Source organism: Myotis nattereri, assembly GCF_964212035.1.
Source record: "Myotis nattereri genome assembly, chromosome: 1".
In the NCBI taxonomy this organism is placed as follows: domain Eukaryota; kingdom Metazoa; phylum Chordata; class Mammalia; order Chiroptera; family Vespertilionidae; genus Myotis; species Myotis nattereri.
The window spans coordinates 135,454,424-135,478,820 of record NC_138075.1 but is presented as its reverse complement, the minus strand read 5'-3'; the positions used below and the strand labels follow the sequence as shown (position 1 = coordinate 135,478,820).

General features: G+C 36.7%; 1 protein-coding gene across 2 annotated transcripts in view; it reads right to left on the bottom strand.

Annotated features, from left to right (window-relative positions):
• PLXDC2 (plexin domain containing 2) overlaps nt 1–24,397 on the bottom strand; it is a 416,262-nt gene that overhangs the window by 41,421 nt on the left and 350,444 nt on the right. For both annotated transcript variants that reach the window (XM_081103903.1, XM_081103904.1), the window contains exons 10-12: nt 9,098–9,158; nt 6,520–6,670; nt 5,078–5,116 (exon numbers count right to left, since the gene is read on the bottom strand). In XM_081103903.1, the coding sequence (XP_080960029.1) occupies nt 5,078–5,116; nt 6,520–6,670; nt 9,098–9,158 (251 nt within the window). The remainder of the gene's footprint in view (nt 1–5,077; nt 5,117–6,519; nt 6,671–9,097; nt 9,159–24,397) is intronic.

The window sequence follows — 24,397 nt, the reverse complement described above, 5'->3', positions numbered from 1 at the left end:
TTATATAACAAGAAGATGTGATTTTCAATGCTTACATATATTCAAAGAATACATTATAGATACCTCTTAATGGTGAATTAAGTTTGAATTTCTAGAGGAACCAAATAGGCTGAAAGAACTTTAAATAAGGTTTTCAACATAAACTACAGAGCAACCCTGTAGTTTGGAGGCCACATGCCATTGATGCAGCCACTATTCAATTACACAGGAGAATCAACCGATTGTGATTTTCACAGAAAGGATAAAGTGGAAACTAATGCACACTTACATGTGAAAAGGAAATTTCATTTTCAGGCATTATAAGTATAATCCATTGTTACCAAAAGGGACACAGAATATAATAGGTGCTCATAAAACACCTTATACTGACATTTCCCATGTGAAATTTATTGTAAGAGACCTGAATTATAAGGGAGCAGCAATACTGTGAGGTTGTTAAGGACTTGAAATGTGCACCAAGGTTAAATAGATTCACATCCCAGCTCTGCTACATACCAGCCAGGTAACACACCCGTTCTGTGCCTTCATTTCCTCAGTTATAAAATGGAAATGAAAAACAGGACCAACCCATAGAAGTATTAGATAAATTAAGTGAGGTATATATGCACAGTATTTAGAATGGTGCCTAGAACATAGTAAACACTCAATAAATATTTTATTTTCTCTTCTTTTTCGCCTCCTCCCCCTTCTCATCCCCTCCTCTAATTTTTCTACTTTCTCTTCCTCTTCTGTTTTTCACATGAATAAGGGACAGGTATACTAACTGACTTGACTTATGTATTACTCTAAACTTAATACTATAAATATGCAACCGGTAACATTTCAGTTGGAGATATGTAATACTTAGAATGGTTCTTCTGAGTTTTTGTATTCAGCCACTTACAATAGTCAATTAATACTATATCTTATTAAGGGACCTGTGCTCATTAGATATCATTCTTTTTGTTCACATTTTTTTCATGTTCTTTTCTTCAAGTTACCTACAGAGCTTAGAATGCCCACTCAACCCTGAAGGATGATAAAAACTTTTCAATCAAAGCACTAGTCTGAAACTTCCAGAGGCTCTCCCTAGACCTGTTCTAAAGGTAGCAGGAAACTCAATGCACAATGGGAGATTCACCAGGAGCGATTTAGCCGCCTGTAACTCAGTGTGGGCCCTGTCAATGGGAAACTCTGTGTGTGCTTTCGGGGTCTAGCTGCTCAGAGGTATTTTATGCTTTGATATCAAAGATGAAAGAAAACTCCTGGAAAGTGAATGTATAATCATGTCAGCTGTGGATCCCACGAAGAAAATCAACTACTTTAACCACAGACATGTCCTAGAAACACTCAGAGCCAAGGTAATCTCACACCTAAAGGATGAGGTATGTAAAGACAGTCACTGGTTTCTAGCTACATATTGACTACTTTTCCAGAAAAGTGCAGACCTCTAAATTAAAAGACTTTTTTCCTTTATTTTAGTTGTTGATATTCTTACAGATGTTCCCTCCCTTATTCTCCACCCAGCCCTCACTCTCCCTTCCCTCTGGCCATTACCACACTGTTATCTGTATCTATGGGTTATGCCTGTATATGTTCTTTGGCTAAACTAGAAAGTTCAATCAAGAACTAAAAGGTGCTAAATGTCTTTGCAACAATATATAGCAATTTACAAAAATGTTTTAGCTTGCATTAAAAAATTCTCAATAAAGGTGAGAAAACATTTAAATCAGGCTTCCTTTTTATTATTAGCTCAATTTTGCAAAATGTTAAGCTGGAGGGTGATGGAGAAAACAATTCTGAGCTCTTTTTTTCAACACATTTAATTAACTAATGAAGTTAGATTTAAATTGGTAACTCTTCCTGCATCTCCATATTCCATAAAATAAAAAGCAATGCTAGCATGCTATCCTGATGAAGATACTATAAAACATAATATGTGATTTTTATTAAACACTGTTTTGAACGAAAATTTATCTTAATACTGATCAGGCTAGTCTGCTCTAACCGTATTTTAGGAAAACCATTTTATAAACAACCCTAGAGATGAAGAGAGTTCCAGTAAACAGACATAATTGAACTCTCATTGTGATATTTTAAAATTCTGATGGACACCTGCTGCATATCAATGATCTCAGTATCACCTGGAAATCCAAGTACACTGTACTAGCAGAACAAAAAGTGAAAAAGGCCTCCATTTAAATGTTCGAACTTACTTAACTTTGTTTCTCACTGTCATAAGGTAGTTCTAATGTCCTGTATTAAAAACATTTCCAGTTTTATGATTCCTTGCTGCTTTAAACAATACGAAGGAATGTCTTTGGAATAATTGGCAATATTCTAGGAACCTATTTCCCAATGTGTGCTTGACAAAAAATGGAGTCTATGAGATGCTACTTATAAAAAGATTTTATGACCAAATGAAAAATGCTAGCTGCTCCATCTTTACTACCATCTCAGTTTCCTTAGAATACATGCTCTCTGAAAGCAAAGAACTTGTCTAAGTTTTGGTCTCTGCCATAGCCCCAAGCCTGCAACAATGCCTCCCCATGAGCAGTGTTCAGCAGGAATACATGAAAATGAATGAGCAAATGAACATTAAAAGCCCTGAACGATTCTCCAGCCAAAACCACTTTCATTTTTCTCTCACCCAGAGTACCTCACACCTATTTAAACATAGGAATCTTTTGTTTATTCTGATAGCATTATAGAATATTTTATTTAAAAAAGAAGAGAAAAGAGAGCATAGAGAGTATTAAAATACACAAGCATGTCACCACTACCCCTATGTAGAATTAAATGTTACAAATACAACAGAAGCCCCTTGGGAGACCTCCTCAATATCAGTCATCTCATGCTACACATCTTCCTCAAATGAGGTACTCCCAACATTAGGATTTATACTCACATGGGATTTACTAACATCCCACTTTGAAAAATCCTGAACTGAGAGAATGCTAGAGTCCCTTTAAACACTAAGATTTAAATTTATTTCTCAATAGTATATAGTTTGCAAATGGTCAGCTGTAAAGCTATCCATTTACTCCATTAATACAACAATGAGTAAAAAATAAATGAAATAACACTGATATAGAAGCAAGACAATGGACAACTGATGTAATAATGACAAATATAAAGAGGATAAGTAGCTTATTTTATATGTAAATAAACTGATATGAAATATCCTATATAATAAAAGGCTAATATGCAAATCAACCAAACAGTGGAATGACTGGTCGCTATGATGCGCACTGACCACTAGGGGGCAGACGCTCAATGCAGGAGCTGCCCCCTGGTGGTCAGTGCGCTCCCACAGGGGAAGCGCTGCTCAGCCAGAAGGAGGGCTCAGTGCAGCAGCTATGGTGGGAGTCTCTCCTGCTTCTGGGGTAGCACTAAGCCATCAGCCATCCCCCGAGGGCTCCTGGACTGTGAGAGGGCACAGGCTGGGCAGAGGGATCCTCCTCTAGTATATATATATATATATATAGAGGCCTGGTGCACAAAATTTGTGCACTCGGTGCGGGAGGGGGGGTGTCCCGGGGTGGGTGGTCCCTCAGCCCAGTCTACGACCTCTCGCAGTCTGAGAACCCTCAGGGGATGTCCAACTGATGGCTTAGGCCTGCTCCCCGTGGGGACATCTGGCAGTTGGACATCCTTAGCCCGTGAGCTTGGCTCAGGGCTTCTGGCTGAGCGGCTCTCCCAGTGTGGGAGTGCACTGATCACCAGGGGAAAGCTCCAGCATTGAACGTCTGCCCCCTGGTGGTTAGTTCACGTCATAGCAACCGGTTGTTCTGTTGTTCAGTCTATTTGCATATTAGCCTTTTATTATATAGGATTAGGTCACTGGACACATACTTAAGAAAACATAGATATATTTGCAACTTAACCTAGACTAAGTAATTTAGGAGCCATCTAAATTAGATGAAAAATATCCTAACAATTAGGATATTAGAGAAAAATATCCTAACAATTTTGACATACTCACAAAATCACCTGGGGCTACACAAGTAAAACTGTGTCTAGATCAATATTACAGCAGGCCACATTTACATAATAGATGCTGCTAAGAAGAGGAGGAGACCCTTTTCCTGAGCTGAATAAACAGTTACTAATAAAGAATCTCTTTTAAGATCCAGCATACTATGATAAAGAAACACAATGAGCTAACAAAGTTTAATAAGGAAAAAAACTATTTTTAAAATTTTAGTCAATATGTTTTACAGCCTTGTTTTGGTAAAACCTTTCTTCCTGAAATTTTCAAGTACCATTATAGATATTTCTAAATTGATTTAGACACACTTTAAGTATGCTCTAGCTAAATGTTCTCTTGCATATTTAATTTTTGTGTCTTGCTTCAGATAAAAGATTAAAAGACCTAACACAATATATTTCCACATTGTTTTATTTCTTAATTTTATTTAAAAAGGATATTGAATACTCAATTTAGTGAAAGAAAAGCACACACAATTGAACTTAATACCTGCTCTGGGTAGAAAATCACATACACAATTAAATCAAGAATCGGAGCAGGGGTGGAGAACGGCCAGCCCGCAGACTACCTAAGGCCCTTAAAATCATTTGGTCTGGCCCTACCATGGCATTAGGGGTGAGTTAATTAAATATTTGGCCAAATATAGCAGGCTAATTTTTAAGCTGATAACTTTGAACGGCCTGAGAATGATGTTATAAATATCCAAATGGCCCTTGGCAGAAAAAAAGGTTCCCCACGCCTGAACTGAGCAACAATGAATAGGAGATGTGCCCGGTGTATTAGCCTTAATCCTCTCCATCTTAATCCTCGCTATTATCCCAATACTACATACACCAAACACTGAAGCACAGAATACACAGTTTCCATTGGTCATTTGTGCCTTGTAGTTTTCATAGTAGAAGGACTGGAATTTCTTTCTACTCTTGAAACCATTTTACTTTTCAAGCCAACACATTAAATTCTTCTCTTGTAAAATACCAACAGAAAGTGAAATGTAACCTCATTCTTTATTTAGAAGCTCCAAAGTCCTTTCTTGGATTAAAATGAATGAAATGGATTAGTATCCAAAAAATATATATATACAAGAGAAAAAGTGTTAATTCCTACCTCCATTATCTTTTAGATGCAGTGCTATCTTGGTATCATCTGAAAGAGAAACACAAAGTTATTAGAACAGAAAAAAATTAAAAGTACATAAATCTGAGGAGCAATAATTGTACAGTAATGTTTTAATGATACTAATGTTTTAATGATAATGTGAATAGATTTTAACACTTTAGTAAGTTAATTTCTTGTTCAATGAGAGCAAGTCCTAGCTTACATGATGTAGTACTAAAATTTCTTCATGAAATCAAGACTTAATCGAGCATTATATAATTCTTAAGATCTGTGAGAAAAGTACATTGTTATAAATGTAACCTAAAATACATGTATTTTTAATTTTCAAAAATGAGTAATTGTAATAAGACTTTATAGTATGACCTTTTTTATTGATTAGAAATTAAGATTAAGAAAATTTCAAATTAATTGTAGTAATGATTTGCCAATATTTACAAATTTAACTTCAAAAGTTAAATGCTTATTCATTGCTAATCAATATATCCAACTTCACATGAAAAATATCTTGACTTTAATGGACAAAATGTAGATCATACTTTTTTATTTCAGTGGTTATATTTTATTTTATAGGGTAGGATTCAAATTGTATTAATATTTCACAGGGTAGGATTGAAATTGGAAAAATATTTTCACAGGCTATATTCAACCTAAATAATTTGGATTAAAATAAATATAACACTGGTGTTAAATATCTAAATAAATGTATTTAATAGTTGTCCTTTTCCTAACTTTACTTTATTCCAGTTAATTTTTGATATCCAAGTAAATTTCAATGAAAAGCAAAGGCTTCAAGTTTAATTCCTTATTCAAGTGAAAGCAAGGCTTAGTACAGTAAAGAAGTGAGACCATTTTTCTCCCCTCAAAGCTTACTTTTGGTGAACTAGTCTCACATTTCTCTTTAGTGGTACCATCCAGAATATTCACAAACTTTGACTAATATTCCCCTTCCCCCAGTGAATTGTGTCCGTGCATTAATGGACTCTGGCATGTCTCTCTTCCCTGGCAGAGGCGATGTTTCCCGCGGCTAATTTCTGTGACATTCATAGTGCCCTCTACAGGGTATGGACCAACATATTGTATTGATTGTATTCAGGCAAATATTAGAATTGCAGATGAGTAGAATTACGTATTGTTCAGAATCCAAAGTCAATGCATATTTTATATAAATTTGCCTTCATATCCTGTGTCTAAAATGTGGAATTCAGTTACTTCAAAGTTTAGCAATACGAGAGGAAGTCTATACTTCTTTTCTAGGGAGGACAAGTAAGCCACGATTGAAAGGCAAAGTACATTAAAAGAATCCCAGCACATATTTTTATTCCATAATAATTTTGTCTTTTCCCCTTTAGAAATCCGGTTTGCTAAAAAAAATAAAATAAAAATTCCCTCTCGAGAACAACTCCAGTCCATGTCACACCCTGAGTTTGCACCTTCTGTGGGCAGGCTGGTGGGCGGCTGGGATGTTGCTGCTCTTCTGGTTGTTGTTAAGAACCTAAATAGTACAGTAGTTGCTTGCATGGTTGTGGTGGTCTGAGAAGAACTTTCCACTGGCTCCACAGTCTCACACATCTTCTCTTTTGACTAATAAGAAAAACAAATGGGAAAGCAATTTAAGAGTGATCATATATTATTTAAAATTACATCTAAGAAATTGGTCTGTAAATCACAAAAGACTCTCAAATCAACATGAGGGCTTTTACAGGACTATATTTAGGGATTTGTTAATTTACAAAGTATGTAAAATAGATGAGAGAATAAATTGGATGTAAAAAAGCACTCCCATCTTTGGAAATTTGAATTTCATCATTTTCTGCTGATAACCTTTCTGTTTACATAATACTGCTGTTAATCTTGCTCTAAATTTTATATCAGTATATGTGTAAAAGACATGATGTCAAAAAGGAAAAGGTTATACAAGAAGAAAGACATGTCCATGAAGATAAGGTTTAAAACATACTTAGGTATGTGAAGAAAAAATGCATTCTCTCCATATCAAACTGATAATGACAAATTCTAAAAATTTGGTGACTGCTCCATATTACTTCTACTATTTTAACAAGAATCCCCCACAGATTGAATGGGTATTTAAAATGTGTTTCCCTTTGTGAAATATTGAAACCACCCAAGTGAAGGATTGAGCAACCCTCATTTATCACTTAACCTATCATTTCCCTAGCAGAGCTTTACTGGGGACACCAGGGAAAGGTACACGTTGTATTTTTCACCTATAGTCTATGAAAATAAATCCTATACCCTTCACCAGTAGCAATATTCAACATTCAAACTTTTATGATTTGGAAGTTGGTGTCTCTCCCCACCTCTTTGTGCTTCAAAGAACTCCATCCCTCAGATGGGCCTTGAGGAAACAGATGATAACTATTCTGACATGGAAGGCACTCCTCCCACATTTGAATTTATTACTAAATAAATACTTCTCTTGTCACTAGTGAAGTAAATGCACTTTACTACTGCTTAGAATGAGTTCCTGAGATGGCTTCCTTTTCACTAATTGGATACGACACAGGTTTATTCTATACTTTATCATCCCTGGGACCCATTCAATTCCCTTAATTTTAGATCCTATGTCTTCTCAGCCCCAAAGATCTCATGATCATCTCTTGATTCTACTTTAGTTATCATCTCCATATCCTGGACCTTCTCTGCAGTTGAAAATACTTTACTTCTGAAATAATAACTCCAGTTACTCTATTTTCAGCTCATCTATGTACCTGTTCACTCAAATTCTTCTTATCTTGTGATTACATAGAATTATTGTCTTCCTTTATGAATTTTTTTTTCTATCACATCAACTTCTTTTTCAATAATCTCATGCATCTTTACCTTATTCTTCTTTCCACATCACCTTGACAGAAAATCATCAATATTGAATATAGTTGTTGTTGTTTTCAAAGAAATCTATCTTTTCCTTGACTGCTCAGGCACAGCCGGAGAAAAACCACACAGCCCCCCCACAGGGAGGTCTGAGAACTCACCTCCTGTATCCTCAACAGTGTCCTTTAGGCTGCTTGGCAACAATGGCCTGCTTTGCTAACCTCTTCTCCCATTGCCCTAAGTATAAGTTTCAAACCCTCTTCAATCTACTTAAAAACTCCAGTCCCATAATGCTTCTCCCATTTTCATCTCATGGGCTCATCTTTTATTTCTTAAATAAAAGAGCCATCAACAAGAATTCTTTTTCTTTACAAATCAGCATTCTTCCTTGAAGTAGCTCTTGGACAGGATTTGCTTAACTGATAAGAAAAATGGTGTAACTATTCATTGTTTTTATTCAAAATTCATACCCTAAAACTTAAAGGGTGAAGAAACATAATTTTCTTTGTACATAGATTTCTTTTACAGAATATCTTTATGTGACCCTGAAATGATAATGTAAGTGCAATTCACTAGAAAACTGTTGAACAGGTTCAAATTGCCTCTGCAACTGTACACGTTTATATGAATTGCTTCATTGCATCATTGTCCCCATCACGTTCGCCTGGGAGTTACTGTTTCTATGTTATATCATTTTTAACTTATATCAGTCCAATTTGCTGCAATCAATCTTTTCCTTCATACCACTGGCTTTATAATTTGAGTGGAAAAATATGAAAAATGACTTCCTAGATCTTAGAAAAGCAGCAAGCAAGTGTTTAAGAGAACTATCCTTTGCTCATAGAAATTCAAATCCTGGTTCTATTATTCCCTATCCACATACCCAACTCTGGATACCCTCACTACATCCATCCCCACCATTTCCCCTCACCCCTCCCTCTTCTCCTCTTGGTACTATGGGGGCAATAACAGCTCCTACCTCACAGAATTGGTATAAGAATAAATTGAGAAAATAAATGCAAAGATTTACAAGTAAAACCCCAAGTCTGGTACCTATAAGGGACTCAATAACTGCTGTCTACTTTTACCAAATGAGATAGCATTTTCATTAAGTTATAGCATCTATCTATGACAGCGTGTTTCCCCAAATCTTGTCATAATAAAGAACATGTGTACCTCTTCAGGGCATCCACTGTCCACCCAGTCCTGGCGATGACGATCAAAGCCACTGGAACATCTTCAGAGAAGACCACATTGAAGTTCAGAAAAAGAAGTAAGGGTGCAGAGTGAGGAGCAAGAATGAAAAGGAAAAGATCGGTAAGTAGGTAATTCTCAAATTTTCAGTTTAGCACAACAGGCTTTCTTCTGCAGACCTGTTGATTGGAGCAGCCATAAAGTATTAATAGTGTTCTGGGGAACAACTCACTCCCAGGTGGTCATCTGATTGGGTCAAACATGGCTACAAATGACCCCCCTGAGGCCCACTCCACTGTGCAGGACACTGGGCTCCCAACCCAAAGGTAAGACCAGTTGCTATTCTGAGAAGCTGGTTTTCCTCATTTCTGTTCTCATCATCCAAACAAGTGGATATAGAAAAATATTTTGCAGGTGTCATTTTTTTCAGAATATCAGATCTTCTTTTTTTTTAAGTTTTAAAATTTGAGACTCATAGTCATACAAACTCTACTGTATTGTAAAGGGTTAACGCAGCAGGTCCCGGGTGTTCCACCCACACATTCCAAAGAAAGAACCGGCCCTTGGGAGATAAAGCCTGTGGATTATCCTGTTGGATAAATGCAAGACAGTTTATGCTAACAATATGATTTACGGTGAGTGTCTGTTTTATTCACCTGGAGCGCTGGGCCATGCTCTATCAGTTTGAACTCTGTGGGGCTGGAGACTAGAGATAAGGTTAGTCGTGGAGAATTTCATACCCACGTGACTGACCCTCCATAAAAACCCTGGGCACCAAGGCTTGGAAGAGTTTCCTCAGTTGGCAGAACATGCTGTGTGTTCACAAACTGCTGCTGGGGGAAGAAGGGCTGCCTGTAACGGCTGCACTGGAAGAGGACAACCGGAAGCTTCTCGTCTGGACTCCGCCCTCAGTGCCTTTTGCCTTTGCTGATTTTCATCTCTATCCTTTGGCTATAGAAAATGGCAGCCTGGGGTATAACACCTTTTCTGAGTTCTGTGAGTCCTTCTACTGAGTCATTCAATCTGAGTGTGTTCTTGGGAATCCCTAACAACACTATGATTAGGTCATATCTAAAATGGCCACTTGAGCAAGCATTGGGCTAGTAAGATTTTGTTCACTCTTTCTTCCTCGACTGGAATAATTTTCTGCCCTCTAGCTACAGTCCATTGATTTTTTTTAAAGAAACACAAAAATTACTCTCCAGAGCCCATTCTGATAAAGTTTCATAATTGCTATTGATCACATCTTACTTTACTATGTAACTTTTCTTCTTTATACAAAATGTCATGTGCTTATTTACCAAACTTGTTAACATTTTAAAGTTATGGCCAGTGTCATATATGATCATACCTAGTATGGCTGACACATGATTTTATTTTCTTATTAGAAATTCAAAGTATTTTTGTCAGTTTATTAAAATTAAAGACTTAAATTGCTCCTGAATTTAATATCTATATAGTAATTTACATACAATATATATGAATCCATCTAATAAATGTTAACCTAAAGATATTTAAATATTTTTAAAAAATAAATGAAGACTATTCAACTTTTGTCTTAAATTTCCTTATAGAGCTTATAGTGATACTATTCTTTCCCACTTGTTTTGCAGTGGGTCCACATGATGACTTTTTCTAAGAATCTTTGCCAGAGATTATGCACTATGGCATGAATGAGCATAATTTAATTCAAGTGGAATGTGAAAACAACTCTACTGTCAACATAAAAAAAAAACACACCATATCTATCATTCTGCCCAGACATGATTCATTGGAGCGCAGCTATTTTATGCCTACCATCTGTGTTGAATGAGCATAAGTGTGGAATAAATATCAGTGTATGACCTGGCACGCTAACTTTGAGAATCCCCAGTTGGTCAAGGCCATCTCTGGTTATGCAAAGAAAATCTAACAGTTAGAGTCTATTTAATTCCACTTGAGTTAGATGGTTGTTCCCTCCTGTTCTTTTTGCCTGTCAAGTTTGTTTAAGTACTGAAAAATATACATACTGACATTGTGTTTTGCAAGGTGGGGATAGATTGATTTTTTACAATAACAATATTTTGGGGAGCCACCTGACTACAAATAATTAAGTGGAATAGATCACTTTAAAATGAAGTTTGTTTTTACATACTGTATGGCAAATGTATTCAAAGACAATGGCAAATAACAACTTTTACCTTATTTTATTACAAGATTGTAGTAAATCTTAAATTTTAAGTCAACTGAAATTTTATCTTAAGTAATTAGTTCTTTAAATGGTTAAATCAATCCCAGGGAAAAGTACAGAAGCACTGCATTTTTGCTTGATTTATTAGATGGTCCCCCAGTTATATATGTGAAATTAGGTTCTACTGAAAATATGTGATTCAATTAAGCAATTTATTCATTTATTCACAATTGATTCTCTATTAATTGATCTGCAGTTTACGAATTGCTAGGGTAGGAGGGATTAACAATGGCAAACACCAATAAGATTTGGTTTGAAAAGCTCATGCATTCTGTAGCTTACAGCGCCTTAGAAATTAACACAACTGCCGCATTCGATCTGGCTCCGTGGATAGAGCTTAGGCCCATGGACTAAAAGGTCTCAGGTTTGATTTGGTCAAGGTCACATAACCAATGGATCTCTCTCTCTCTCTCTCTCTCTCTCTCTCTCTCTCTCTCTCTCTCTCCCCCTTCCTTCCACACTCTCTAAAAATCTTCCTTGGGTAAAGATTAACAACAATAACAAATATTAACACAACTGAATGCTGCTTTTTTAGCATTTTTTATAACCTAATATAATCTAAATAGCACCCAAAAGCAATTATAAACAAGAGTGTGTGTATGCTATAAATTATTAAGAAAAACCACCTTTATGTTATTTCTGAATTCAAAATAAACCAAAAATCGCTTTTGAGACCAACTTCCTCTCTCCACTGAGCTGCTGTGGTGTTTTTTCTAACACACAGAGACATTAACAGTGCCATGCTCCGGCATACTGATTTCCAGACATTTAAAAAATATACTTTTATTGATTTCAGAGAGGAAAGGAAAAGGAGACAGAGGTAGAAACATCAATGATGAGAGAGAATCACTGATCAGCTGCCTCCCACATGCCCCCAACTGGGCATTGAGCTCACAACCAGAGCATGTATCCTGACCAGGAATCGAACCGTGACCTTCTGTTTCATACGTTGATACTCGACCACTGAGCCACACCAGCAAAGCAATTTCCAGACATTTTTAACACTGTTAGCAAACAGACTACTCTACATTGTAATCATCTAGTATTCCTGTTAAACTAAATTCCTGGGTACATCTGTATAAGGAAGATTCTCTGATGAATTTGGGTTCAGCAATTTTCATTGTAAATAGTCATCCCACATGATCCTTACCACACTGAAATCTGAGAACCACTGACATCCCATCCTATATGTCCCCATAGCAGGCCCCTTCCCACTCCTCCGCCCATCACTGCAACCTGTTCTTATGCCCCTTAGTGCCCCTCCTTGAACGTGCTGTGCTCTTTGAGGTCTCTGACTTTGAACCTGCTGTTACTTGTGTCTAGAATACCTTCCCTGTTTCTAATCAGTAAACCCAATTGAACTGAAGCTTATCTACTCCAAGAAGCGTCTACTTTCTTCCCACCCAGAAGGGTTAGCAACCCTTTCTCAGTGCCCTCAATATCAACCCAATGTCAAGTGCTAGTATCTATTACACTATAATTGGTTGTGTTCGAGCTTATCTTAACAAGACCTCGAGGAGAACATGGTTCAAAGGGAGGATTTGGAGTTCAACTGCTTGAGCTGGAATTTTGGTTTGGGCACAAAACAGGTATGTAATCTTAGGAAGTTGTTTTTCCTATCTAATCTTGTTTCCTCATCTGCAAAATGAGGTAGGAGAGGTTATGTAAAGATTAAAGTTAGAGCGTGCTCCATAGTCAGCATTTAGTCAATAGCAGCTGTTTTTCATGACTTTGTAGTATACATGTGGTAAGGTCTACAACTGTTGAAAATGAATCAGTGAGATTTTCATGATATGAGCAGTATTTTGGAAAATGTTTAGGAATTAATTGTGTATCATATTAATGTGAAATATACTTTATCATCATATCTGGGAATCTATAATAATAAAAGGGTAATATACTAATTAGACCGGACATCATTCGTGATGAAACCAGGGCCTGAGGGAAGCCGGTGCCGGCAGCCGGGGGAAGGAAGGCCTGCTCTCTTGCATGAATTTTATGCATCGAGCCTCTAGTTAGTATTATAAAATCTTATGAGAGAATATCAAAGTTGCTCTCAAATATGGGACAAATCTTTATTCAATATTTATAAATAAGGCAGAGATTATATGGTTTTGTAAATATTTCTCAAAAACTGACTTAAATATGTTTATTTAATACATATTTAACTTTACACATCTATTTAATATGTATCCTAACTTTGATGTTTCTAATGTTTTTTGGAAGAAGTTATTTCCTTCTTCTCACTCTTACCTAATTCCAAAACAAATGGATAGAGAGCTATACTTCAAATTAATTGTACTATTCTCCTCTCACTTTCAATGGAATGTTGATTTCAAAGGCCCCAGGGACCAGGTTAAGTGAACCCTATTAAATTAGGCAGCCTAGAAAACAAACAATAGCTTGAAGTATCTATCCAGTCAAGAGATTAAAGTGTAAACCTCTTCAAATCTCTAACATATCTGTTTTGTAGAAAGAATTTCAGAAATGACTTATTTTATAAGGGTAATATATTCAGGCAAAGGAAATAGAGTGAAAATACATACATATATATATATGTATATTAGAGTGAAAATACATATATATATGTATATTAGTAGCCCGGTACATGAATTCGTGCACATTGAAATGGCATTAATTAGAGGAAATATTTTAATACTGCTATTTGCCCTTTCTCTATAACAGAAGTGTCAGAGATGAAAGAAAATTAGTAAAATTTATATGAAAATAATATATAAATTTATTAATAAATAAACATTAACAACATGATATAACAACAACAAAGACATGAAATAAAAACATTGATACAAACAATGACTGATAAATTGATTAAACTTATTCTAATATCTTCCTGTACAGCACATTAAGAGTGAAACACTTTCAGAGTACTTGAATAATTTCCCTTGTGATGAAGTATTTACAACTTTAACTTCACACACTCTTCAAACTCAAGAGAAATCAACATATAACTGACCATGTCCGAAAACGGGTTCAGGTAGAAATATTCCTACTCTGTCTAGAGTTTGTCCTTGTGATTTATTAATAGTCATCACAAATGCTGGCATCACAGGAAACTGTCTTCAAATTAATTTAAAGTGGTAGGCCAGTGTCAGACGGGAACAAATCAATTCTTGGAATCAGAACAACTTCTCCCTCTGCAGATCCTGTTAATACTTCAGCTTTGATAATGTTAGGTCACAATCTTTTGATAATAAATCTAGTACAATTACAAAGACCCCATTCACTATTGAGATTTCTCAGTAGCATGATGATTGCACCCACTTTCAATTTTAATTTATGTCACGGCATTCCTGAAGGAGTAATACTATTAATAAATTCCATGGGAAAATTTCCCTTTTCAGCATCACCTGTTGGATCAATGGAATCATCACTCAAATATGTGTGAAAATCTCCATCGAGTATATCCAAAATTTCATCATTTAATTTTTGAACATGCTCATTTATTTGGACACAGAATCGCACATTTAGATATATTTTTAATATTATCTATAGATATAGTATTTTCAAAGGTAGCTTCAATAATAGATTCATTACAAATCATTTTACAGGGGATTTCAATAACATCCATTCCTAGATGAAAACTGCTATCATCTAAATGAAAACTTTGCCATCTCCAAGTTTTACTAACCTTTCACTATAAGCAGAATCCTCTGATCTCATATTTGTTTTAAGAGATAACTTTCTAGTGCCCTTGAAACTAAAGAGAAAATAAACAAATGGGACTTCATCAAAATAAAAAGCTTCTGCACAGCAAAAGAAACCATCAACAAAACAACAAGAAAACCCACTGTGTGGGAAAACATATTTGCCAATGTCATATCTGATAAGGGCCTAATCTCCAAAATTTATAGGGAACTCATACAACTCAACAAAAGGAAGATAAACAATCCAATCAAAAAGTGGGCAAAGGACCTAAATAGACACCTTTCAAAAGAGGACATTCAGAAAGCCAAGAGACATATGAAAACATGCTCAAAGTCACTAATCATCCGAGAGATGCAAATCAAAACAACAATGAGGTATCATCTCACACCTGTCAGACTGGCTATCATCAACAAATCAACAAACGACAAGTGCTGGAGAGGATGTGGAGAAAAAGGATCACTTGTGCACTGCTGGTGGGAATGCAGACTGGTGCAGCCACTATGGAAGACAGTATGGAGTTTCCTTAAAAAACTGAAAATGGAACTCCCATTTGACCCTGTGATCCCACTTCTAGGATTATATCCCAAGAAACCAGAAACACGAATCAGAAAGGATATATGCACCCCTATGTTCATAGCAGCACAATTCACCATAGCTAAGATCTGGAAACAGCCTAAGTGCCCATCAGTAGATGAATGGATTAGAAAACTGTGGTACATCTACACGATGGAATACTATGCTGCTGTAAAAAGAAAGGAACTCTTACCATTTGCAACGTCATGGATGGAACTGGAGAGCATTATGCTAAGTGAAATAAGCCAGTCAATGAAGGAAAAATACCACATGATCTCACTCATTCATGGATAATAGAGACCATTATAAACTTTTGAACAATAATAGATACAGAGGCAGAGCTGCCTCAAACAGATTGTCAAACTGCAGCGGGTAGGCCGGGGAGGGTTGGGGGGCAGGAGGTAGGGGGGTAAGAGATCAACTAAAGGACTTGTATGCATGCATATAAGCATAACCAATGGACATAAGACACTGGGGGATAGGGGAGGCTAGGGGACTGTCTAGGGCGGGGTGATAAAATGGACACATATGTAATACCCTTTGTAATACTTAAAGCAATAAAAAAAAAAATAAATAAATAAATAAAAAAAAAAAAAAAAAAAAAAAAAAAAAAAGAGATAACTTTCTGAAACATCCCCAAAACATCACAGTACTTTAAACTCATTTGTACTATGGCCGATCGCATAGCATGCGGCACAATACTGAGACGTTGTCAAAAATCCCCTCTGAAAAGGAGAATTTTCCCACTAATTGCAACATTCAAATTCATAATTTCTCTTAGTAATCTGTCTATGGCATTGATAGCATGACTGGATGCCATGGTGCATTTATCAATAATGAGAAGTTGGGCCTTTTTAATGGTTTTAGCAACTTCGTTCTTTATATCGAGTCTGGAAATGGAAGTTTCATTTAATGGAATTGGTAATTTATATTGGGAATGAAAGGTTCTTCCACCAAGAAGTAAATTTGCAACAATTCTGGTAGATGCTGTGGGTAAAACAGTACCACCACGACCTCTAATATAATGTGTTGAAACTTTATAAAAATATGTTTTTCCACTACCGCCTGGACCATCCAAGAAAAAGCATTCGGGGTGTTGAGTTTTATCTTCAATGGCTGAACTTATTGTCTGGAAGGCTGCCAACTGTTCATCATTCAGAGAATTTATCAAAGCCTTTGCCTGTTGTCGCCCTTACGATTCCTCACATGTATTTGTATTCGTTAGTAAAGGATAGTCCGGAAGTTTGAAATGTGAACATTTCATTCCATGCAATGTGAATACCTCCTGAACTTCGTTAAGGGCATGCGTTTCACAGTTTACATAGGAACCTTCTCTTCGGTGTAATTTCCAACAGAAATCTTCAATAAAATGAGATTTATTCTCTTCCCATAATTTGTCTGCACCAGAAGGACATCCAAACACATATATGTATGCAAAAAGTTGCCATAGTTGTTTGGGCATATTAAGGATGATCACATCAATCGTATCTTTTCAGATAGTGTTGATTAATAATCCTCGATGTTTAGCAGCTTCACGAAATGTATCATAAATTACACCTCCTACAGTTTGCAGATCATCAAAACTTATTGCACTTTTTACATGCAGAAGCAAAAGTCTAAGGTAATATCATTCTGGTTCTCTAAAGCTCACAGTGAACAGTCTACCTAATACTTTATTCCCACCCTTTTGGCGTTTTGTCCACAAAGAATTATTAAACACATAATGTTGTGGAATCTCCCAATAATAATAATTACGCACGTCAGAATCTTCTCTATTCAGTAAGAACCATGCCATCAAAGTCAAGTTATGCCTTTTAGCCCTATCTATAACTTCAGTAAAATCATCAGTATGAAAACACAAATTATTTTCATTTGGCAAATGAATAGCTAATCTTGTGATTGCATGAGATTGGTCATGCATTCACATTGCAAAAAGTCTCCAAACAGCCTCAGGAGTGCTCACATACCTGGAGTCAATGAAGTCCTGTACTTTGTCATGATTGGTAATATTTTTTTCAGAAATTTGAATATTTGCACAATTGTGCCCTTTATAGATGTATTTAAATAAATATTTGACACTTTTAATTGATGCACAGACTTCAATGTTTATATGACAGTTATACTTAAGGCACAAATATGGGTTATAAGGGACAATCCAAGTGTTAAAGACAATTTTATTTCCAATAGACATGGTGCTACCAGGTCTTCTTTTGTATTTGGGATATCCATCAACATTTTCAGTAGTCACATTTTGAAATTCTTTTGGACATCCCTTTGAACATTTTTTTATTTTCCACATGGACTATTTGGATTTTGCATTCCACACGGTCCATGTACCATATTTGATGTTACAATTTGAAAAAATTGAGGATACTGGTCTTCATCTGGAATTTCTGCCTTAACTATATGTCAATGTCATCTTCTGTTCAAAATTTGGATTCACTATCTAATATCAATAATATGTGAGCATGAGGCAGTCCACGTTTCTGAAATTCAATGACATGAATTTTAGCTATTACTTTGCCAAATAAATGGAATTTACACATATCATTTAAAAGAGCATTCAGCTTAATATTAAAAAGTCTGGCTACCAAGTCAGGTCTGTTTTCAACTTTTTGCCAGCGTTGTAAATTGTTTCTAATATCTGCCCATTTTGGGTTTCATGTCATGATTATGAATAAATTGGGCTTGCCATACTTCATTACAATTGCCATAGCATCCTGATATCGCTGCTGCATATTTCTGGGACTACCCTCAGAAGATGATGGAAGTATTATCATTTTACCAATCAACACATTGTCATTTTCAGATTTAGATGTGAGATAATCCAACAAACCGTTATATTTTTCAATTCTCAACTTAGATTAGTTTGCTTTAATGAAATTTATCCGATTCGCTTCCATTTTTTAATATGAATCGACAATATACTGTTGAGTTAACTTTCCTGCATTTAAAATAGGATTGAACGTGACCCAGACGGAGAGATGAAATCCATAATACTGCATTTGTGTGACTCGTATCCTTATATTTCTTTTTTTTTTTTTTTATATTTTTTTTTTAATTTTTTTATTGCTTAAGGTATTACAAAGGGTATTACATATGTGTCCATTTTATCCCCCCGCCCTAGACAGTCCCCCAGCCTCCCCTATCCCCCAGTGTCTTATGTCCATTGGTTATGCTTATACGCATGCATACAAGTCCTTTAGTTGATCTCTTACCCCCCTCCCTCCTGCCCCCCAACCCTCCCCGGCCTTCCCACTGCAGTTTGACAATCTGTTTGAGGCAGCTCTGCCTCTGAATCTATTATTGTTCAAAAGTTTATAATGGTCTCTATTATCCATGAATGAGTGAGATCATGTGGTATTTTTCCTTCATTGACTGGCTTATTTCACTTAGCATAATGCTCTCCAGTTCCATCCATGACGTTGCAAATGGTAAGAGTTCCTTCCTTTTTAGAGCAGCATAGTATTCCATCGTGTAGATGTACCACAGTTTTCTAATCCATTCATCTACTGATGGGCACTTAGGCTGTTTCCAGATCTTAGCTATGGTGAATTGTGCTGCTATGAACATAGGGGTGCATATATCTTTTCTGATTGGTGTTTCTGGTTTCTTGGGATATATTCCTAGAAGTGGGATCACGGGGTCAAATGGGAGTTCCATTTTCAGTTTTTTAAGGAAACTCCATACTGTCTTCCATAGTGGCTGCACCAGTCTGCATTCCCACCAGCAGTGCACAAGTGTTCCTTTTTCTCCACATCCTCTCCAGCACTTGTCGTTTGTTGATTTGTTGATGATAGCCAGTCTGACAGGTGTGAGATGGTACCTCATTGTTGTTTTGATTTGCATCTCTCGGATGATTAGTGACTTTGAGCATGTTTTCATATGTCTCTTGGCTTTCTGAATGTCCTCTTTTGAAAGGTGTCTATTTAGGTCCTTTGCCCATTTTTTGATTGGATTGTTTATCTTCCTTTTGTTAAGTTGTATGAGTTCCCTATAGATTTTGGAGATTAGGCCCTTATCAGATATGACATTGGCAAATATGTTTTCCCACACAGTGGGTTTTCTCGTTGTTTTGTTGATGGTTTCTTTTGCTGTGCAGAAGCTTTTTATTTTGATGTAGTCCCATTTGTTCATTTTCTCTTTAGTTTCAAGTGCCCTAGGAGCTGTATCAGTGAAGAAATTGCTTCGGCATATGTCTGAGATTTTGTTGCCTTTGGATTCTTCTAGAATTTTTATGGTTTCCTGTCGTACATTTAAGTCCTTTATCCATTTTGAGTTTATTTTTGTGTATGGTGTAAGTTGGTGGTCTAGTTTCATTTTCTTGCATATATCTGTCCAATTTTCCCAACACCATTTATTGAAGGGACTATCTTGGCTCCATTGTATGTTCTTGCCTCCTTTGTCAAATATTAATTGAGCATATTGGTTCGGGCCGATTTCTGGGCTCTCTATTCTATTCCATTGATCTATATGCCTATTCTTGTGCCAGTACCAGGCAGTTTTGAGAACAGTGGCTTTGTAATACAACTTGATATCTGGTATTGAGATCCCACCTACTTTGTTCTTTTTCAGGATTGCTGCAGCTATTCGGGGTCTTTTTTTATTCCAGATGAATTTTTGGAGAGTTCGTTCTAGATCTCTGAAGTATGCCGTTGGTATTTTAATGGGAAGTGCATTGAATTTATAGATTGCTTTGGGTAGTATGGACATTTTAATGATGTTGATTCTACCAATCCATGAACACGGTATGTTCTTCCATCTGTTTATGTCTTCCTCTATATCTTTTTTCAACATCCTGTAGTTTTCTGAGTAGAGGTCTTTTACCTCTTTAGTTAAGATTATTCCTAGGTAGCTTAGTTTTTTTGGTGCGATGGTAAACGGGATTGTTTTTATAATCTCTCTTTCTGAAAGTTCACTATTGGTGTATAGAAATGCCTCAGATTTCTTGGGGTTAATTTTGTATCCTGCTACATTGCCAAATTCATGTATTAAGTCTAGTAGCTTTTTGATGGAGTCTCTAGGGTTTTGTATGTATAATATCATGTCGTCTGCAAATAAGGACAGTTTTACTTCCTCTTTTCCAATTTGGATGCCTTTTATTTCTTCTTCTTGCCGAATTGCAATGGCTAACACTTCCAGTACTATGTTGAACAGGAGTGGTGAGAGGGGGCATCCCTGTCTTGTTCCTGTTCTTAGGGGAAATGGTGTAAGTTTTTGTCCATTGAGAATGATGTTGGCTGTGGGCCTGTCATATATGGCTTTTATTATGTTGAGGTATGATCCTCCTACTCCCACCTTGCTGAGAGTTTTTATCAAAAATGGGTGTTGAATTTTGTCAAATGCTTTTTCTGCATCAATTGATAAGACCATGTGGTTTTTTTCTTTCAATTTGTTTATGTGATGTATCACGTTTATTGATTTGCGGATATTGTACCATCCTTGCATCCCTGGGATAAATCCTACTTGGTCATGGTGTATGATCTTTCTGATGTACTGCTGGATCCGATTTGCTAAGATTTTGTTGAGGATTTTGGCATCTATGTTCATGAGGGATATTGGCCTGTAATTCTCTTTCATTGTGTTGTCTTTACCTGGTTTTGGTATTAGGGTGATGCTGGCTTCATAGAATGAGCTTGGAAGTGTTCCTTCCTCTTGAATTTTTTGTAGTAGTCTGAGGAGGATAGGTTTTAGTTCTTCCTTGAATGTTTGGTAAAACTCCCCTGTGAAGCCGTCTGGTCCTGGGCTTTTGTTTGCTGGAAGCTTTTTGATGACTGCTTCAATTTCTTCCATAGTTATTGGCCTGTTGAGATTTTTAGATTCTTCCTGATTGAGTTTTGGAATGTTGTATTTTTCTAGGAATTTGTCCATTTCCTCCAGGTTGTCTAGTTTGCTGGAGTAGAGCTGTCCATAGTATTTTTTAACAATCATTTGTATTTCTGTGGGGTCTGTTGTTATTTCACCTCTTTCATTTCTGATTTTGTTTATTTGGGTCCTCTCTCTTTGCTTCTTGGTGAGTCTGGCTAGAGGTTTGTCAATCTTGTTTATCCTTTCGAAGAACCAGCTCTTGGTTTCATTGATTTTCTGTATTATTTTTTTGGTCTCTATGTTATTTATTTCTGCTCTAATCTTTATTATCTCCTTCCTTCTGCTCACTCTGGGGTTTTCTTGTTGCTCTCTTTCTAATTCTTTGAGTTGTAGATTTAGATGATTTACTACCATTTTTTCTTGTTTTTTGAGATAGGCCTGTAGAGCTATAAACTTCCCTCTCAGGACTGCTTTCATTGTGTCCCATAGGTTTTGGATTGTTGTGTTTTCATTGTCATTAGTTTCCAGGATGTTTTGAATTTCTTCTTTGATTTCATTGGTAACCCAATCAATATTTAATAGCATGCTATTCAGCTTCCAGGTGTTTGAGTATTTTGGGTTGTTTTTATTGCAGTTTATTTCTAATATTATGCCATCGTGGTCTGCGAAGACGCTTTTTATGATTTCAATCTTCTTGAATTTGGGGATACTTTGCTTGTGACCCAATATATGGTCTATTTTTGAATATGTGTCATGAGCACTTGAGTAGAATGTATATTCCGTGGCACTGGGGTGAAGTGTTCTGAAGATGTCTATTAAGTCCATCTGATCTAGTGAGTCATTTAGTATTGCTGTATCTTTGCTGATTGTTTGTCTAGAGGACTTATCCAGTGATGACAGTGGTGTATTAAAGTCCCCTACTATGATTGTATTGTTGTCGATCTCTCCTTTGATATCTTCCAGAAGATTTTTTATGTATTTGGGTGCTCCTGCATTGGGTGCATATATGTTTATCAGGGTTATATCTTCTTGTTGTATTGATCCTTTTAGTATTATGAAGTGGCCTTCCGTATCTCTTGTTATGGCCTTCACTTTGAGGTCTATTTTGTCCGATATAAGTATTGCTACCCCAGCTTTCTTTTCTTTTCCATTAGCCTGAAAGATATTTTTCCATCCCTTCACTTTCAGTCTGTGTGAGTCCTTTCTAATGAGGTGGGTCTCTTGTAGACAGCAAATGTATGGGTCATGATTTTTTATCCATTCAGCCACTCGATATCTTTTGGTTGGAGCATTTAGCCCGTTTACATTTAAAGTTATTATTGAAAGGTACTTGTTTGTAGCCATTTCTTTTTTTGTGTGTGTGGCTGTTTTCTTTCTGGGATTTTTATTTCTTCTTTTTACACCAGTCCCTTTAGCATTTCTTGCATTGCTGGCTTGGTGGTGATAAACTCCCTTAGCCTTTTTTTGTCCGTGAAGCTTCTTATTTCCCCTTCAATTTTGAATGATAGCCTTGCTGGATAGAGTATTCTTGGATTCAGTCCTTTGCTTTGCATCACTTTGTAAATTTCCGTCCATTCTTTTCTGGCCTGATGTGTTTCTGTTGAGAAATCATTTGATAATCTAATGGGAGATCCCTTGTATGTAACTTTCCGTCTCTCTCTTGCAGCCTGTAAGATTCTCTCTTTGTCCTGAACATTTGCCATGGTAATTATGATGTGTCTTGGTGTGGGTCTTTTCGGGTTCACCTTGCTTGGGACTCTCTGGGCTTGTGTGACTTTTTTCTTCCCCACCTCAGGGAAGTTTTCTGATATTATTTCTTCCAATAGGTTTTCTAATCCTTGTTCCTCTTTCTGTTGTTCTGGCACCCCTATTATTCGTATGTTGTTTCGTTTCATGTTGTCCCAAAGCTCCCTTAGGCTCTCCTCCTGTCTTTTAATTTTTTTCTCCAACTGAAGTACAGTTTGGGTGTGTTTTGCTTCCCTGTCTTCTAATTCACTAATTCGGTCTTCCGCTTCTCCTAGTCTACTGTTGATACTTTCAATGGTGTTCTTTATTGCAGCTATATCGCACTTCATTTCTTCTTGGGTCTTAGTTAAGTTGTCGATTTTTTCATCTGTTTCTTCTTGCTTCTTGGATAAGTTGTCGATTTTTTCCTCCATCCGGTGTATGCACTCTAGGACCCTTATTCTGAATTCTTTTTCTGTCATGTTGTATGCCTCTGTATCACTTAGCTGCTTTTCTGGTGAGTCCTCCTTTTCTTTCCTTTGGGGATTTCTTTGTCTACCCATGTTTGATCTCACTGACGTATATAGATATTGAGTCGATCAGTGGCTGCTCCCTAGGTGGCAGTGGTTCCTTGGGCTGTGGTTGCTCCTTGGGCGGTTGTGGTAGCAGCTGCTCCTCTGTTGTTAGCGGGTCTTCTGATGGGTGCTGTTCACAGCTGTTGTGGCTCTTTTGGCTGGTGGAGGGAGGCTTCACCCACAGCAGCTGTTCCTCAGACAGAGCGTGTGGAGATCAGGAGGCCGCTGTTGCTTGGATCTGCTGCGTTGATTTAAAGGCACAAAATACAACACAACAAGGCACAACGTACCAGGCACTGAACACAAATGAATTACGGTATTAATAACCCCAAATAAAGATGGCCACCCAAGCTAAGAGAGTTGGGGGGTAAGGAAGAAAGAAGAGAAAAAGATAGAGAGAAAAACAGAAAAAAGAGAAAAAAAAAAGAAGAAAAAGAAAAAAAAAAGAAAAATAGAATGAAGTAGAAGAGGGGAGGAGACTATTCATATGAGGAGAAAACTCCGATAGAACCGCCACTAATCCCAACAAATTCCAGCAACGGATCTCTGGAGTGAATACAAACTACAAACAGCCAATAATATCAAGTGAGGCAAGGGAAAGCAGAAGCACAAAAATAACTGGCCGGGGGTGGGTTGGGGAGGGGGAATGGGAGACAGAAAAAGAAAAAGAAAAAGCAGAACAACCTCACATACAATCCTTAAAGA